Source organism: Aaosphaeria arxii (genome assembly GCF_010015735.1).
Source record: "Aaosphaeria arxii CBS 175.79 unplaced genomic scaffold BU24scaffold_3, whole genome shotgun sequence".
NCBI lineage: Eukaryota > Fungi > Ascomycota > Dothideomycetes > Pleosporales > Aaosphaeria > Aaosphaeria arxii.
In genome coordinates, this window is record NW_022983476.1 from 355663 (window position 1) to 369742 (window position 14080).

General features: G+C 48.8%; 5 protein-coding genes across 5 annotated transcripts; 3 read left to right on the forward strand and 2 right to left on the reverse strand.

Moving 5' to 3' along the window:
• Positions 1–827: 827 nt before the first annotated feature.
• On the reverse strand, positions 828–2794 carry BU24DRAFT_440115 (allantoate permease; the record flags this gene model as incomplete). Its single annotated transcript, XM_033530352.1, has 6 exons — positions 2509–2794; positions 2321–2413; positions 1861–2267; positions 1545–1810; positions 1067–1492; positions 828–1009 (listed from the first exon to the last, which is right to left on the reverse strand). Exons 1-6 carry the CDS (start codon positions 2749–2751, stop codon positions 828–830), a joined length of 1617 nt encoding a protein of 538 aa, XP_033385288.1. The 5' UTR covers positions 2752–2794.
• Positions 2795–3204: 410 nt separating this feature from the next.
• Positions 3205–5648, reverse strand: BU24DRAFT_366413 (MFS general substrate transporter). Its single transcript, XM_033524310.1, has 5 exons — positions 4788–5648; positions 4609–4736; positions 4178–4558; positions 3660–4124; positions 3205–3609 (listed from the first exon to the last, which is right to left on the reverse strand). Exons 1-5 carry the CDS (start codon positions 5221–5223, stop codon positions 3424–3426), a joined length of 1596 nt encoding a protein of 531 aa, XP_033385289.1. The 5' UTR covers positions 5224–5648; the 3' UTR covers positions 3205–3423.
• A 102-nt stretch (positions 5649–5750) lies between these two features.
• Positions 5751–7889, forward strand: BU24DRAFT_419992 (uncharacterized protein). Its single transcript, XM_033527360.1, has 4 exons — positions 5751–6294; positions 6351–6556; positions 6611–6676; positions 6729–7889. Exons 1-4 carry the CDS (start codon positions 5942–5944, stop codon positions 7718–7720), a joined length of 1617 nt encoding a protein of 538 aa, XP_033385290.1. The 5' UTR covers positions 5751–5941; the 3' UTR covers positions 7721–7889.
• Positions 7890–8627: 738 nt separating this feature from the next.
• Positions 8628–11732, forward strand: BU24DRAFT_366418 (glycoside hydrolase family 35 protein; the record flags this gene model as incomplete). The annotated part of the gene is made up of 2 exons (XM_033524311.1): positions 8628–9643; positions 9694–11732. The coding sequence occupies 2 exons, from the start codon at positions 8628–8630 to the stop codon at positions 11714–11716; spliced, it is 3039 nt and encodes a 1012-aa protein (XP_033385291.1). The 3' UTR covers positions 11717–11732.
• Positions 11733–12511: 779 nt separating this feature from the next.
• Positions 12512–13964, forward strand: BU24DRAFT_387829 (uncharacterized protein; the record flags this gene model as incomplete). The annotated part of the gene is made up of 5 exons (XM_033524985.1): positions 12512–12831; positions 12885–13107; positions 13165–13276; positions 13324–13605; positions 13657–13964. The coding sequence occupies 5 exons, from the start codon at positions 12512–12514 to the stop codon at positions 13962–13964; spliced, it is 1245 nt and encodes a 414-aa protein (XP_033385292.1).
• Positions 13965–14080: the final 116 nt, after the last annotated feature.

Consider the following 14080-nt stretch of genomic DNA (forward strand, 5'->3'; position numbering starts at 1 on the left):
CGAATGCGGCAAAATGTGAAGCGATAAACGATGTAAAGTATCGACACAAAATAGGATCCGAATAGGCAATCGGGAAAAGATAGAAAAAATAAAATGGTAATAGGTTTCAACTCCGTATGTCTAATTTCAGAGAACGCCCAGCGTAGTGCAAGTATCCGATTCGAAGTAGGAAAGAAAGATAGAATGAATTAATGAGAGAAGTTTGAAACACTGAAATAGATCACGGTGCCACACTGTGCCCGTAAACATTCCTTCGCCGTTTATGCTGCTGCTATTTTCGTCTTGGGCTGCACGTACTTTGATTGGTCCGACCACTACGCGCCAGCGCCAAATTCGTCGTTACGCGAATGACTGGCTGTCGTCGTTTTGCACCACCATATAGATTTCTTGGTCGCGTTAAGACGGATGCTATGTTTCATATGAGTTGAATCAGATACTCCACGTCAACGTCTCTGACCAAGTAGTTACTGGTCGGACTGGGAATGTTTGTGTTAATCACGTGATATACCATTCACGATCAAGTCCTGGATCGAAGGACTGGCATTACGCGCCTGTGCGACACTAGAACACATTTAATGCATTGAAGTCATGTCTCGCAAACAGAATTCAAACAATCTACGAATGAGCTAAATAAAGACAGACTACCAACAACAAACGAGTGTGAGCTGCGAAAGCATAACATAGTTTAAGAAGGGCATGGGAGAGATAGGATATGCCAGATTTGTGGGCTTTTGTGATACGCATTGACTATCATTGGCGGCGTCATTTGACATGGGGCTTAAGGTTATGTCGATGGCACTGTAACGACGCCGCAAGGATGAAGACGCCTAATGAGCAAAACGCGTATCGATAGTGTGCTTTCGCTCCTCGACGGACATTTCCTCCAGCTGTCTGGACTTGACCTTATTGCGCCAAACATAGAATGCTTTCATCAGCCAGAACAGCACAATGTTGGCGGCGCAAAGGCCAAGAAGCGCTCTGTTGCCCTTATGATAGTACGGCTTGTCCTCTGTTTGAATAACATTAGACCGGTGGCAGATGAAGCAGGGAAAATGAGATTTCTTACCCTCACGATAGATGTTGACTGCAATGATGGAACCCACTTGGTAGGTCATATTGTAGACGGCAGTGCTAACCGCCCGTGTTCCCACGTTACGCGCGTTACGAGAAGTCATGCCGACTAGGATGGAGTGTGTATATGGGATACCAGCAATACCTGTCAGCAAGGTGTAACGAATCCAGGGGCTAGAACTGTCCGGTATGCAGACGAGCGCGATGAAGAATGGCAACATCCAGATGTTACTGATGGAGGCAATAAGGCTACGTTCATTGAGCTTTTCAGACAGCCAGCCACAAGCTAGAACGTTGATGGCGAAGAGCATGTAACCGGGTATAGCCAGCATGTTGGCTTCAAAGACGCTGTACCCCATGTTTCGGAGGATCAATGAGAGGTAGTTGGCGCAGGGTTGGAATGGAATCCATGCCCACAAACCTTGAAGGTTAGCAACGGGGTACAACCACACTTGTCACAAAGTTTCACTTACCAACGAAGAAGATGGGCCACAAGTCAACATTTGTCAATGCGACCCACATACCCTTCAAGGAAACAGCCTGTCGATTGTTCATGTCGCCTTTTGTAGGATCGTCGCGGAGGATGCGATTCACAAGGATCTTCTCCTCTTCCAGAGTCCACCATTTGTTGCTACCATCGGGGCGCTTGAATGCAGCAGCACCCTCAGTGACCGAAGCGGGCATGACGAAGAAGGATACGATGCCAATTACGACTGCAATGAGACCCTCGACAAGGAACCTGAAACTCGTTAATAATATTCCGAGCACTTGAATGGAGTTTGTGCTTACAGCCATTGCCAGCCACCCCAGCCTCGAATACCACGCATCGCCAAAAGACCGGCAGCCAGGATAGCACCATAGGACTGCGTCAATGGAATGACGGTATAAAAGATGGACAACCTGAACGGAAGTTCATTGCTCTTGTAGAAGTATGATAGGTAAAGAACCATTTCAGGAATGAAACCACCCTGTACGAAGCCTAGGAGTGCACGGAAAGCCCAGAAGCTAGCACGATTGTTGATAGCAGCCTGGGCAGCGCAAAGAACACCCCAGGTCACGATGATTGCTGGCGTGTAGCGGAAGGGTCCAACCTTCTTGCTTATTAGGCCACCAGGGAGTTCGGCGATGAGAAAGCAGACAAGGTAGATGGTCTGGCCAGTATTGTAGTCGTTGGTGTTGACACCAATATCATCGAGCTATAGCCTATGACTTTGTATTCCCCATTTCGATCGGGAACCATGTTACTTACCATGTTATCAGAAACCGCACGGTTAATGTTACGTCTCACAAGATCCATGCTTGAAAACATAATCCAAACCCAAGCCATTATACGCCAGTCCAACTGCAACACAATGAATCAGCTTCTGCATTCTCAAATTCAAAGAGATCAACTCGTTCATAGATTTCTGGTCGCTGGGTTTTCTTTTATGGGGCTACCTTCCTTTTAAGTAGACGTTCACTCTGAGGCGACCAGGTAAGATTTGGGTCAAACCTGGCTCTACCTTCGTATTTCGCCGTTTCGTAGATGTCTTGCCAGTGCTGGCAGCGAACAGGGTCACTGAAGACATGCGGTTCAACCGATCCGAGTTGGGGAGCAGATGTCGGGTAGTCATCGATGCCACTGTCAGTGGTGCTTTCGGCAGGGGAAGTGCCCTGATCAATGCGCTTTTCGTCAGACATTGTGGTGTTTGCAGATGAACAATTGTATTCAGATATAATCGAAGAAGTATCTTTGAATAACAGAAACGAACTGCGAAGACTTCGAGATTCTCCAACCTCCTAAGATATTATATCAAGTCTTGCGCTCGGTAATCTTCCGCTATCTACGAGTCTGACCTATTCCACGTTCCTGGCATGTCATGGTGGGATATTCGCGATATACATCCTTCTATTGCGTGATGACACTAAGGGTTCACAGCCTGGCCTGATTCGTGTGCCACATAACGTCCGAGATCGCAACTCCCACGAACTGGGTTCAGCTAACGATCACACTTCTCTCGCGATGGTCTCCCAACAACATGGTTGACAGGGTTGGTAGCAGGCCTGATGCATGGTCACGGCTCGCGCGTGTCGTTGTGGGACGAACGGCTTGAGCGGAAAGATGGCCACCACACAGAAGCTCCCGTCATATATGTGCATTTCTAATTCGCTCTGCTAGACTGAATACTTGAATAAGGCCGCGGAGAAAGACATTTTACTACGCGTAGTGAATTCCCTTCAATTTATCTAGTTTCATGCATGGGTCTTTCTGTGGTACCCGGGACTGTGTCAATAGCTCTGCCCATAAAGCCATTTCCATAGGGTTGTAATCGTAATCTATCCAAATGTGCCTCTATCTAAGTAAAATCAAACTCAGTGTGTGTTCCGTAAACCCGCATTATATGCAAACAAGCTCGCAATAATAGCAATTGCAGCAATGACTGTTGACGCTGCGAATGAATACCGGATACCGTCATAATACACCAAGCGAGCCTTGAGTTGAATCTCTGGAGAAAGATGATGCAAAGCAGTTACGGAATGACGGATATCATCAATGATCTAGGTATTGTCAATGTCTCTTCATCAATGTTGTACGCTAGATGTCTCACCTTATCCTTATTTGGTACATCAGCCAGTGCGCCGGGAAGTCTCCAGCTCAAAGTGTTTTGCACGATTGTAGCGGTAACTGCTACCCCCCATACACTCCCAAGTGATCTGATAAGATACACTGTAGACGCAGAGACCGCATGGTCTGCATGGTCAAATGAAGCAAGTGTGGTGAAAAGGATGGCTGGATAGATGATTCCTTGTCCAAGGTTCGCTGGAAAGATGAAAACCAGATATTTCCATGTCTTGTCATGAAAAGAGAGAGAAGTGACCAAAGCGTTTCCAAAAGTCATCAATGTAGCTCCGATTCGAACCAGTGGGATCAGTCTTCCCCAGCGTGACATGACAACGCCGGAGATGAGACCACCGATTGGTGTCGCAAGTGAGGGGATCGCCAATCGTGCGCCCGCTTTTGTTGCAGAATCGAGGAGGACGACTTGGAAGAATAGAGGCAACATGAACAGATACTACAATTGCAGATTAGATGAGTGGTAAGCAAAGGGAGGGTAGATGAATGTACCGCGTAAGCTGCTGTGCCAGCACAGACATTAGATATTTGCACCGCAACTGGGTTTCGTCCAACTAGTTGACGTAACGGTATCACTGGGATAGCTGTTGTTGTTGCCTCGACATAGATGAAGAGAGCGAGAAGCACGAGGCTGCCGACCAGAGACCCAATAACCCAACCATTGCTCCACGGAAGCTCGTTGCCACCTAAGCTTAAGCCGACGAGCTGGATAGATATAGCAGTGACTAGGAGGAGTGCTCCAGCAAAATCAACCTTGGCACGAATGTCCTGCCAGGTAGGATGGAGTTCGAGGGGATTCTTAATAACCAGATAACCCAAGAAAAGGGCGATTGCAGAAATAGGTACTTGCAGAAGGAAGCACCATCGCCATCCCTTTTTTATTATTAGTTACAACACACTTTATGATATAAAGTTCTACTTACAATGCTATCGGCCACAGAGCCACCAAAGGAGGCACCGCAAATTGCGCCAAAACCGAACATCGCATTTTGCAGCGCTTGGTACATTCCTCGCCGTTTGAAAGGAATCATGTCCGAGTTAACGATAGTTGCTAGATTGCGTTAATACTTGAAAGTATACTGGGGTTTCACCGGCCTCATACCCATTGTCATCAGACCTCCACCTCCAAAGCCCGTCAAAGCACGCATGCAATTGAGCAGGACAATGTTGGTAGCAAGGCCACAGCCGAGACATCCTGCAGCGAAGGTGACAGTAGATACGAAAAAACAGATGCGCCGACCAAAGATATCTGAGAATCGGCCATACAAAGGTTGGAAGGCGGTGCTCGTAACAAGATAAGAGGTTGTCAACCAAGAGGCCGTATTGGCTGCATCGAAATCGGAACTGATAATAGCATAGGTAGCTGCTGTAATCGTTCCATCGAACCCATATAGGAAGACATTCGCAAAGATTGCGAACTCAATCCACACGAAACCCCGCGGCGGCGTCCAATTCTCCTCATCGGGCGCCTTCAGCAGGGGAGTGTCCTCATTGGGTTCTTGGACGGAATTGTCCTCGTCGTCGCGAAGTAGAGTCATTGCAGAGATCGTGTAGATTCCATTCAGAAGCACGCAATCACACTCAAATAGTGTTTCTTGTTGCTCTACAGCGGTGCAAGTTGAAAATTTTCTTTATGTTCAGGCGCCCGTTCTCCGCTACCAATACTCCTGGACTGCGCAATGATAAACCTTTTTGATTTGTTACCCAATGAAGATAACTATGGATCGAGATTTCCAGGAACAGGTACCCGAGCCGTTGTGCGAGTTCGGAGCGTTTAAAGGTGGAGGCAGACTTGCATCCAAGATTCCCGTAACGTCATGCACTTCGTCGTATTCGAGCTTACCCGTGCCAAACAACGGTCGAAGTACTTCAAGTCCCTGTCTATCCTTTGATTTAAGTCGATGTCACTGGTTGGTGTTCGCTAATGCCGGCAATTTTGTGGAATGGAGGAGGTCATTGAAGCAGCACGCAATAACGTTTGGTGTTGACGCTTCATGCGCTAGATCGGCAAGGTGGTTCAGACGCCCCCGCCATCTCTGCCATCTCCGCCTGCGTCATAAGTTCAAGGCATTTCCACTTCAACTTGAAACTCAATACCGTAACATCGTTCATACTGTCAACAAACCTCCACGCCCTCGCATATTCAATCAATCAGCAAAGTCGTCCTTATAGTCCAGAAACCTACACAAGGTCAATGTACCCTTCCAGCAAGATGAGGAATTTATCGGTTTCTAACCCCTCCAGTACAATCGAATCATGAAGCGGTTCATTGTTGCGGCATCTGTACTGCAGCTTGCAGCTGCCGATTGGCAGTACAAATCTCGCACTGATCTTGCCATTCCTCGCCTCAACATCACCATTCCCGCGGCAGACAATGTCGAACAGGGATTCCTTTTTGTTGCTCCTTTCGCGGGCTACCCAGACACTGCGTTTGAACAGCATGGTCCCCGCCAGGCTGGACCATACATCTTTCGTGACAACGGAGATCTTATTTGGTCCGGCTATGGAATCTATTCCATTTGGTCTACCAACTTCCAGGCTGCTAAGTGGAAGGGTCGAGACGTGCTCTTCAGTTTCGAAGGTGACCACAATGCTGGTTATGGCCATGGGTAAGAGACTCCGCTCCGCCTTTCAATTGTGAATATATCTAATCAAGAATGTGCAGTCACGGTCACACAACTATTATGGACCAGCACTATGAGACAGTTCGGGAGCTGCGCGCTGGTAATCACAAGCTCACCGATAAACACGAATTCCATGTCGTGAGCGACAACACTGCTGTTATCCAAGTTTACCAACCTGTTCCACGTGACCTGACTGCGTATGGTGCAAGCGAGGAGCAGCAGTGGATTGTTAACGCAATCTTCCAAGGTACGAAGTGCAACAACATTTGATATGTGGAAAATGAAAACTGACCATGCGCAGAGCTTGATATCACTACCGGCGAGTTGCTCTTTGAATGGGCTAGTCTTGATCACGTCGCACCTGATGGTAATGCACCCTGCCCACCTTGTCGTGGAATCGTATCACTGACCTTCGACAGAGGCTATTCTTCCCATCAATCCCGGCCAGGCTGGTTCTGGATACAACTCCTCTGATGCTTGGGACTACTTCCATATCAACAGTGTCGACAAGAACTCCGATGGTGACTACATCGTCTCTGCTCGTGACGCTTGCTCGGTCCACAAGATCAACGGCTCCGATGGTTCTATTATCTGGCGTCTAGATGGCAACAAATCATCTTTCAAACTTGGAGAGAATGTGACCTTCTGCTTCCAACATCACGCTCGCTTTCATCCCGAACTCAAATCCGAGGATGATGGCGACGATATCGAAATCATCTCGCTCTATGATAACTCGGCTCACGGCACCGAAGACGGTCGCGGCACGGAAGTCCACACTGCACCTACTAGCAGTGGCAAGATCATTAAGCTCAATACTACAGCTTGGACTGCGGAGCTGGTACAAGGTTTCTACCCGCCTGATGATCTCCGGTCCAAGTCTCAAGGCTCCACTCAGCTTCTTCCCAACGGCAATGTCATTGTAAACTGGGGTTCTGAGGGAGCTCTCACAGAATATGACAGCGAAGGCAATGTTCTGTTTCACACATATATGGACTCTGGTTACCTTGGTCTCGGTGTCGAGAATTATCGTGGCTTCAGATACAACTGGACCGGTCTCCCCAACGAAGAACCCTCCATCGTGGCTCTCGAGAATGATGATGGCACCACAGTCTATGTTTCTTGGAATGGCGACACTGAGACTCGTGTCTGGCGCTTCTATGCCGTTACTGGCAGATTCGGCGGCAAAACGTTGCTTGGTGAGACCAAGCGTACAAGCTTCGAGACCAGTTTGACTCTACCCAAGCAAAGTGGACTCACTATCGTGGCTGAGGCCCTCGATGTCAAGGGTAATGTCCTTAGAACAACTGCAAAGGTCAATTCTGAGCGCGAGGTTCTGCCAGCAAAGGGTGGAAAGAAGCATGGCGGCCTCCTTGTACAAGGTCAACAGAAGCCTGCTTGGATGGAGCTTTAAATCTGGTACTCCTGGGTCAACTATGTATTCGATCAGCCCCACTGGGAACTGAAACGGTGAGTCTAGGTAGCACGTCGATGTTGACTCAACCGAGTCAAGATGCGAGAGGGTGGGTGAATGGGGATCGCGCGGCAAGCTGAAGAAAAACTGTACAGTAGCCTCTTCGTCGACAATTCATTATCCGCGCCATTCTCATATTTTCAGACCAAGTGATAATATCATGTGCTCCCCTAGCAAATCTCATCTACACTCATCCTAGCTAGACGAACAGATGGACGAGCAAGGGTCTCGTTCTTCGGATCTTCTAGAGTATTCCTGCGTTCGGTGCATGGAACATCCCATCCCCTGCATACAGACAATTTATTTCTAAACAATGGTATAGGCGCACAAGAATGATTTCACCCAATAACATTGTCAACATAATTTCTCTTCTGCTTTCATCATTAGAAACGTGATATGGGTCGCTATCCGGATTCGGCTTAGCCCCCTCAGAGAATACGAGTACGAGGGTCACTATCCAAACAACTACAAACATGGAGGCCATACACTAATACACAGAACTCTTGTTCAATAACTTCAATTCTCCAAGCCTACTTCTTCTTGGAAATACATCCTCGACCAAGACTCATTTCATGTTCCGACCTCAATGACAGCGGAAGTCTTCCTGCTTTGGGTACCTCGGCTGAGGTATGGCCGAGTCTAATAATGCATTTTCCCGGATCTTGGGCGGACGTTCATCATCCCGCCATTCAGACCCTGGGGTTGAGCGGAGTAGCGCATCGCCAACCCGGTAATTTTATATTAAGTGCCTGTAGATCGAAATGGCGGTGATGCAATGTCGAGTACAAAAGGCGACTCATCTGGATGTTATTCAATGGCTCAGTGAATACGCGCAATCAGATTGACAATGAGGCTACTCAAGGGATTCGCGTGTCTGACGACGCTTCTCTCATCTATTTCCAGCCAGTCCCTTGTCGCTGGACAGGCAGCACCTCCGAGCCAATGGCCTTTACACGACAATGGACTGAATGATGTCGTCCAATGGGATCATTACAGCTTCAAAATCAACGGAAAGCGACTTTTCGTTTTTTCTGGCGAGATCCATTATTGGCGAATCCCAGTCCCAGAGGTATGGGAGGACCTGCTTCAGAAGATCAAGGCTTCTGGGTTCACGGCATTCGCCTTCTATGGCCATTGGGGCTACCACAGTGCGAACAACCAGACACTCGACTTCACATCTGGCGCTCACGACTTTACCAAACTGTTCGAGATCGCAAAGAAAGTCGGTCTATATGTCATCGTTCGCCCAGGACCTTACGTAAATGCTGAGGCCAATGCCGGAGGCTTCCCGCTCTGGCTCACCACTGGAGCTTATGGAAAGCTTCGAGACGATGACCCTCGATACGAAGCTGCATGGAAGCCTTACTTCTCTGAGTTCTCTCGTCTTACAAGCAAGCATCTTGTCACAAACGGAGGAAACGTCATCGTCTATCAGATCGAGAACGAATATGGCGAGCAATGGCAAGACCGAGAGAAGAAGATCCCATACGAGCCAGCCGCCCGCTACATGGCAGCTTTGGAGGATACCGCTCGCGAAAATGGCATCGATGTCCCGCTTATCCACAACGATCCCAACATGAACACGAAGAGCTGGTCTCATGACTATGCTCCCAATGCTACTGGTAATGTCGATGTTGCAGGCGTCGATAGTTATCCCTCGTGCTGGAGCTGTAATCTCGACGAGTGTACTGGCACCAATGGCGAGTACGTCGCATACAAGGTCATAAACTACTACGATTACTTCACGGAATTCTCTCCAACACAACCAAGCTTCTTCCCTGAGTTTCAGGGTGGCTCGTACAATCCCTGGAGTGGTCCTGAAGGTGGTTGCCCGAGTGACATCGGCACCGACTTTGCCAATCTGTGAGTCTGACATTTCACTCCACATTCTAGCCCGCACTAACGCATGATAGGTTCTACAGGAATCTCGTGTCACAGCGAGTTACTGCCATCAGCCTGTACATGATGTTTGGCGGAACCAACTGGGGTGCACTGGCATGCCCTGTGGTCGCCACCAGTTACGACTACAGCTCACCTATTTCCGAGACACGCTTGATTGGTCACAAATATCACGAGACCAAGAACCTCGCGCTTTTCACACGTGTTGCAGAGGACCTCACTGTCACGGATCGAGTCTCAAATAGCACCAGTTACACCACCAATTCAGCAGTCATTGCAAGCGAGCTGCGCAATCCCAATACGAACGGAGCCTTCTACGTCACCATCCATTCGTACTCACCATCTGCGACTAAGGAAAGCTTCAAGCTCAATGTTCGGACGTCCATTGGTAACTTGACCATTCCTCAACACGGCGGCTCCATTGTGCTAAATGGACATCAATCGAAGATCATTGTCACCGACTTCAAGATCGGCAAGAACATTCTTACTTACTCTACGGCTGAGGTCCTCACCTACGCAATCGTAGACGGAACCCCAGTGGTTGTGCTCTGGGCTGGCGAAGGAGAGTCTGCTGAGTTCCATATCAAGGGTGCGAAGGCCGTTAAATATCCTGGACGTCAGCAAGGAGCAAACTATAGTCAGCTCAAGACCGCCGATGGTGTGACGATTAATGTTTCAAGTGTGAAAGACCAGTCGGTATTCACCTTTGACAACGGGGTGAAGGTGGTTGTTGCAGACAAGCCAACCGCGTATCTATTCTGGGCTCCAAACTTGTCCAACGACCCATTTGCGCCGGTGGATCAATCAGTCCTTGTTCAGGGTCCTTACTTAGTTCGAGGTGTCAAGCAGTCTGATTCTACAGTGCATCTAGACGGCGATATCGGGAATGCAACCAACATTGAAATCTTCGTGTCCAAGAAGGTCAAGTCAGTCACTTGGAATGGCAAAAAGCTCTCTCTCAAGAAGTCTCCCCATGGTAGCATCATCGCTCACCATGCTGGCTTCAATGGAGCTATCCAGCTCCCTTCTCTCGACTCCTGGAAGGTACAAGACTCTCTCCCAGAGCGCAAACCCGAGTACAACGACTCGGGTATTGCGTGGGTCAATGCCGATCACCAAACCACTCCGAATCCCACAAAGCCAGACACACTTCCAGTCCTCTACGTAGATGACTACGACATCCACAATAGCTTCCATCTCTTCCGTGGATACTTTGAAGGCTCTGCAACTGGCGTCAAGCTGTCTCTGCAAGGTGGCCTGGCATTTGGTTGGAGTGCTTGGCTCAATGGAAACTTCATCGGCTCCTACCTTGGTAACTCTACGGTTGGTAGCGGTAACTTGACTTTGTCATTCACGAATGGCACTGTTCATTCCAACGGTACCAATGTCAGTACCAATGTCCTTCTGATCACTCAAGACAACACTGGGCATGACCTCCGTGCCGGCGCCGTTGACCCAAGGGGCATTCTCGGCGCACAGCTACAAGGCGAAGCGACTTTCACAAAGTGGAAGATTGCCGGTACTGCCGGTCGCGACGGGGGCAAACTGGATCCCGTTCGTGGCACCTTAAACGAAGGAGGACTCGTGGCTGAGAGGCTCGGCTGGCACTTGCCAGACTTTGACGACTCTAAATGGTCCACCAGCTCACCCTCTACTGGCTTCTCGGGTGCTGGTATTCAATTCTACCGCACCGTCGTGCCTCTCAACATTAAAGACGGCCTTGACGTTTCACTCGCATTCGTCCTCAACGCCGTTGGTTCGAAGAAGATCCGCGCACAGCTCTTCGTGAACGGCTATCAATACGGAAAATTCAACCCGTATGTCGGAAACGAGAGGCGCTTCCCCGTCCCACCCGGTGTTCTCAACTATAATGGAGATAATACGATCGGATTGGCTGTCTGGGCTCAGAGCGATGAAGGTGCAAAGATTGATATCAAACTGGAGACTCAATATGCTGTGGAGAGTAGCTGGAATTCGAAGTTTGACAGTGAATACTTGCGACCTGGGTGGACGAGGGAGAGGCTCGCCTATGCTTGATTGTACTTAGAACGTGCATAGTCATGCAAGGAAACTTTTTGATAGAGGTAGCAATTCATAGAAAATCAACCAAATTTAAGACCGCAATTCCGTTATGCATCAGTGAGCATGTCTTCAGGGTCGGTTACTGTCAGACAAGATTTTGTTGGGTGTATGATATAGTTTATTCGACCTTATCTCCTTCTTCTATAGTCAAATTGCTATAAGAGATTCCGTCAATCATGTATAAAGTGCTCAACACCAAGCGCTGTGGCAACTGGCTTAGCCAAGCCATTCATTTCGACACCGCCGCTCCATATCTACTTGCCTACCTAGGACAGCGCCCAAAACTTGCACCTTCGAGTGTACCTGAGCACACAATCAACGCAATTCGGCCTTATGATTCCAGCCAAGCTTTCCGCTGCTGGTGACCTGCCCGAAGTGGTGTTGCCAAGTAAGCCTCCGCGATCGAGGCGATCACGACAGCCATTCACACCTTCCCTTCGCAAGGGACGCCAGACATACACCCCACGGGCAAATAGATTAATGATCCATCCAGCGATCAGGATTCTCTCCGCGAGCGCATCTCCCGCGCCTGCATCAAGGCTGTCTTCCCCTTCGATCCATGTCAAGTCTCAGTGTCACCTGCTATCGCGTGCTATCTCGTTCGGCGATGCGACGAGATGGGCAGGTGAAGATAAATGTAAGCGAGATGCATTGCAGTTTTCGAGACTTAGAGGATGAAGAAATGGCTGTTTAAAAGGTTCGCTCAGCATCGCTCTGGATTGAACAGCGCGAGCCACTTCTTCAGTCATCATGAAGTCCATCCTTCTTTCTGCATTCTTGCTTCCTTTGGCCTTGTCCTCTGTTGTCCCCCGGGCAGAGGAGAAGATAGATTACCATGGCTTCAAGATCCTACGTGTAAACGTGCCCAAGGGAGCCAAGGATGTTGAAAGTAAGATCCAGGAATTGTCCGCCCACATCCTGAATCCTGGAAAATCAGCATTGGTGGATGTAGTCGTTTCGCCTGAGAATCTCAAAGCTCTTGAAGCCCTCTCCCTCGAAAGTACCGTCCTCACTGAAGATGTCGGTGCAGTTCTGGACGAGGAGGGCCCCATCAGTACATATGCTGGTTTGTACCCTCTCGTGTTTACCAGCCTGAGGAATACTAAGAACAATCAGTACCAAGTGCAACTTGGTTCACCGCATACCACTCTTACGCTGATCATATCCAATTCCTTCGCGATCTTCAGGGAGGCTATACTAGCCAGTCCGAGGTCATTACTATCGGCAACTCTGTCCAAGGGCGAGCCTTGACCGGCATCCACATTTGGGGATCCGGTGGAAAGGGCTCAAAGCCTGCTGTACTGTTCCATGGAACGGTCCATGCCCGAGAGTGGATTTCAACGATGGTGAGTTGCAATCTAGCAGCGATCGAACCTATACTTATATAAGCTAACAATCCAAAGACAACTGAGTACCTGGCGTATCAATTGCTCACGAAATACGCATCTGATACCACTGTCAAGGCCCTTGTTGACAAGTTCGACTTCTATATCATCCCGATCGTCAACCCAGATGGTAAGTGATCTCTCTAGTGACTTAAATAACTTGCTTATGCTGTGTAGGCTTTGTTTACACTCAGACTACTGACCGGCTCTGGCGTAAGAACCGCCAGACAGTCTCAACTAGCACGTGCGTTGGCCGTGATAACAACCGTAACTGGCCTTATAAGTGGGAGGTTACCGGCGGCGCATCCACAAACCCGTGCTCGGAAACCTTCAAGGGACTCGCTGCTTCTGACGCCCCCGAAAACAGGGCAATGGTTTCCCATGTAAACTCTCTTCGTGACGGTCGTGGTCTTAGACTCTATCTTGACATCCACTCATATGGACAGTATATCCTCTGGCGTACGTACAATCGATTCCACACAATATTGCAATTACTGACATGCATCTTAGCATATGGTTACACCTGCAGCGGTGTGGTGGAGAACGATGCACAGCACCGGTCGATTGCAAGCCGCGCTGCTGCGGCTATTCGTGCCATCTCTGGTACTGCATACACCATTGGTCCAGCTTGCTCAACTCTATACGCAACTACTGGCGATTCTACCGACTACACAGATGCCGTTGGAAATGCAACCTACTCGTACACCTATGAGTTAAGAGACAGGGGCACTTACGGATTCAGCCTGCCAGCCTCCCAAATTCAACCTACTGTTGTTGAGACCTGGGCGGGTGTATTGAGTATGCTCAAGGATCTATAAGCATCTATGAACATAGCATGAGCGGGGTTGCATGATATTGAAGATTGCTGCAAAATGATTGGAATTACCTGCTACTCATTATTTCAACAATGAATACACAAATCGCAGCAGCAATG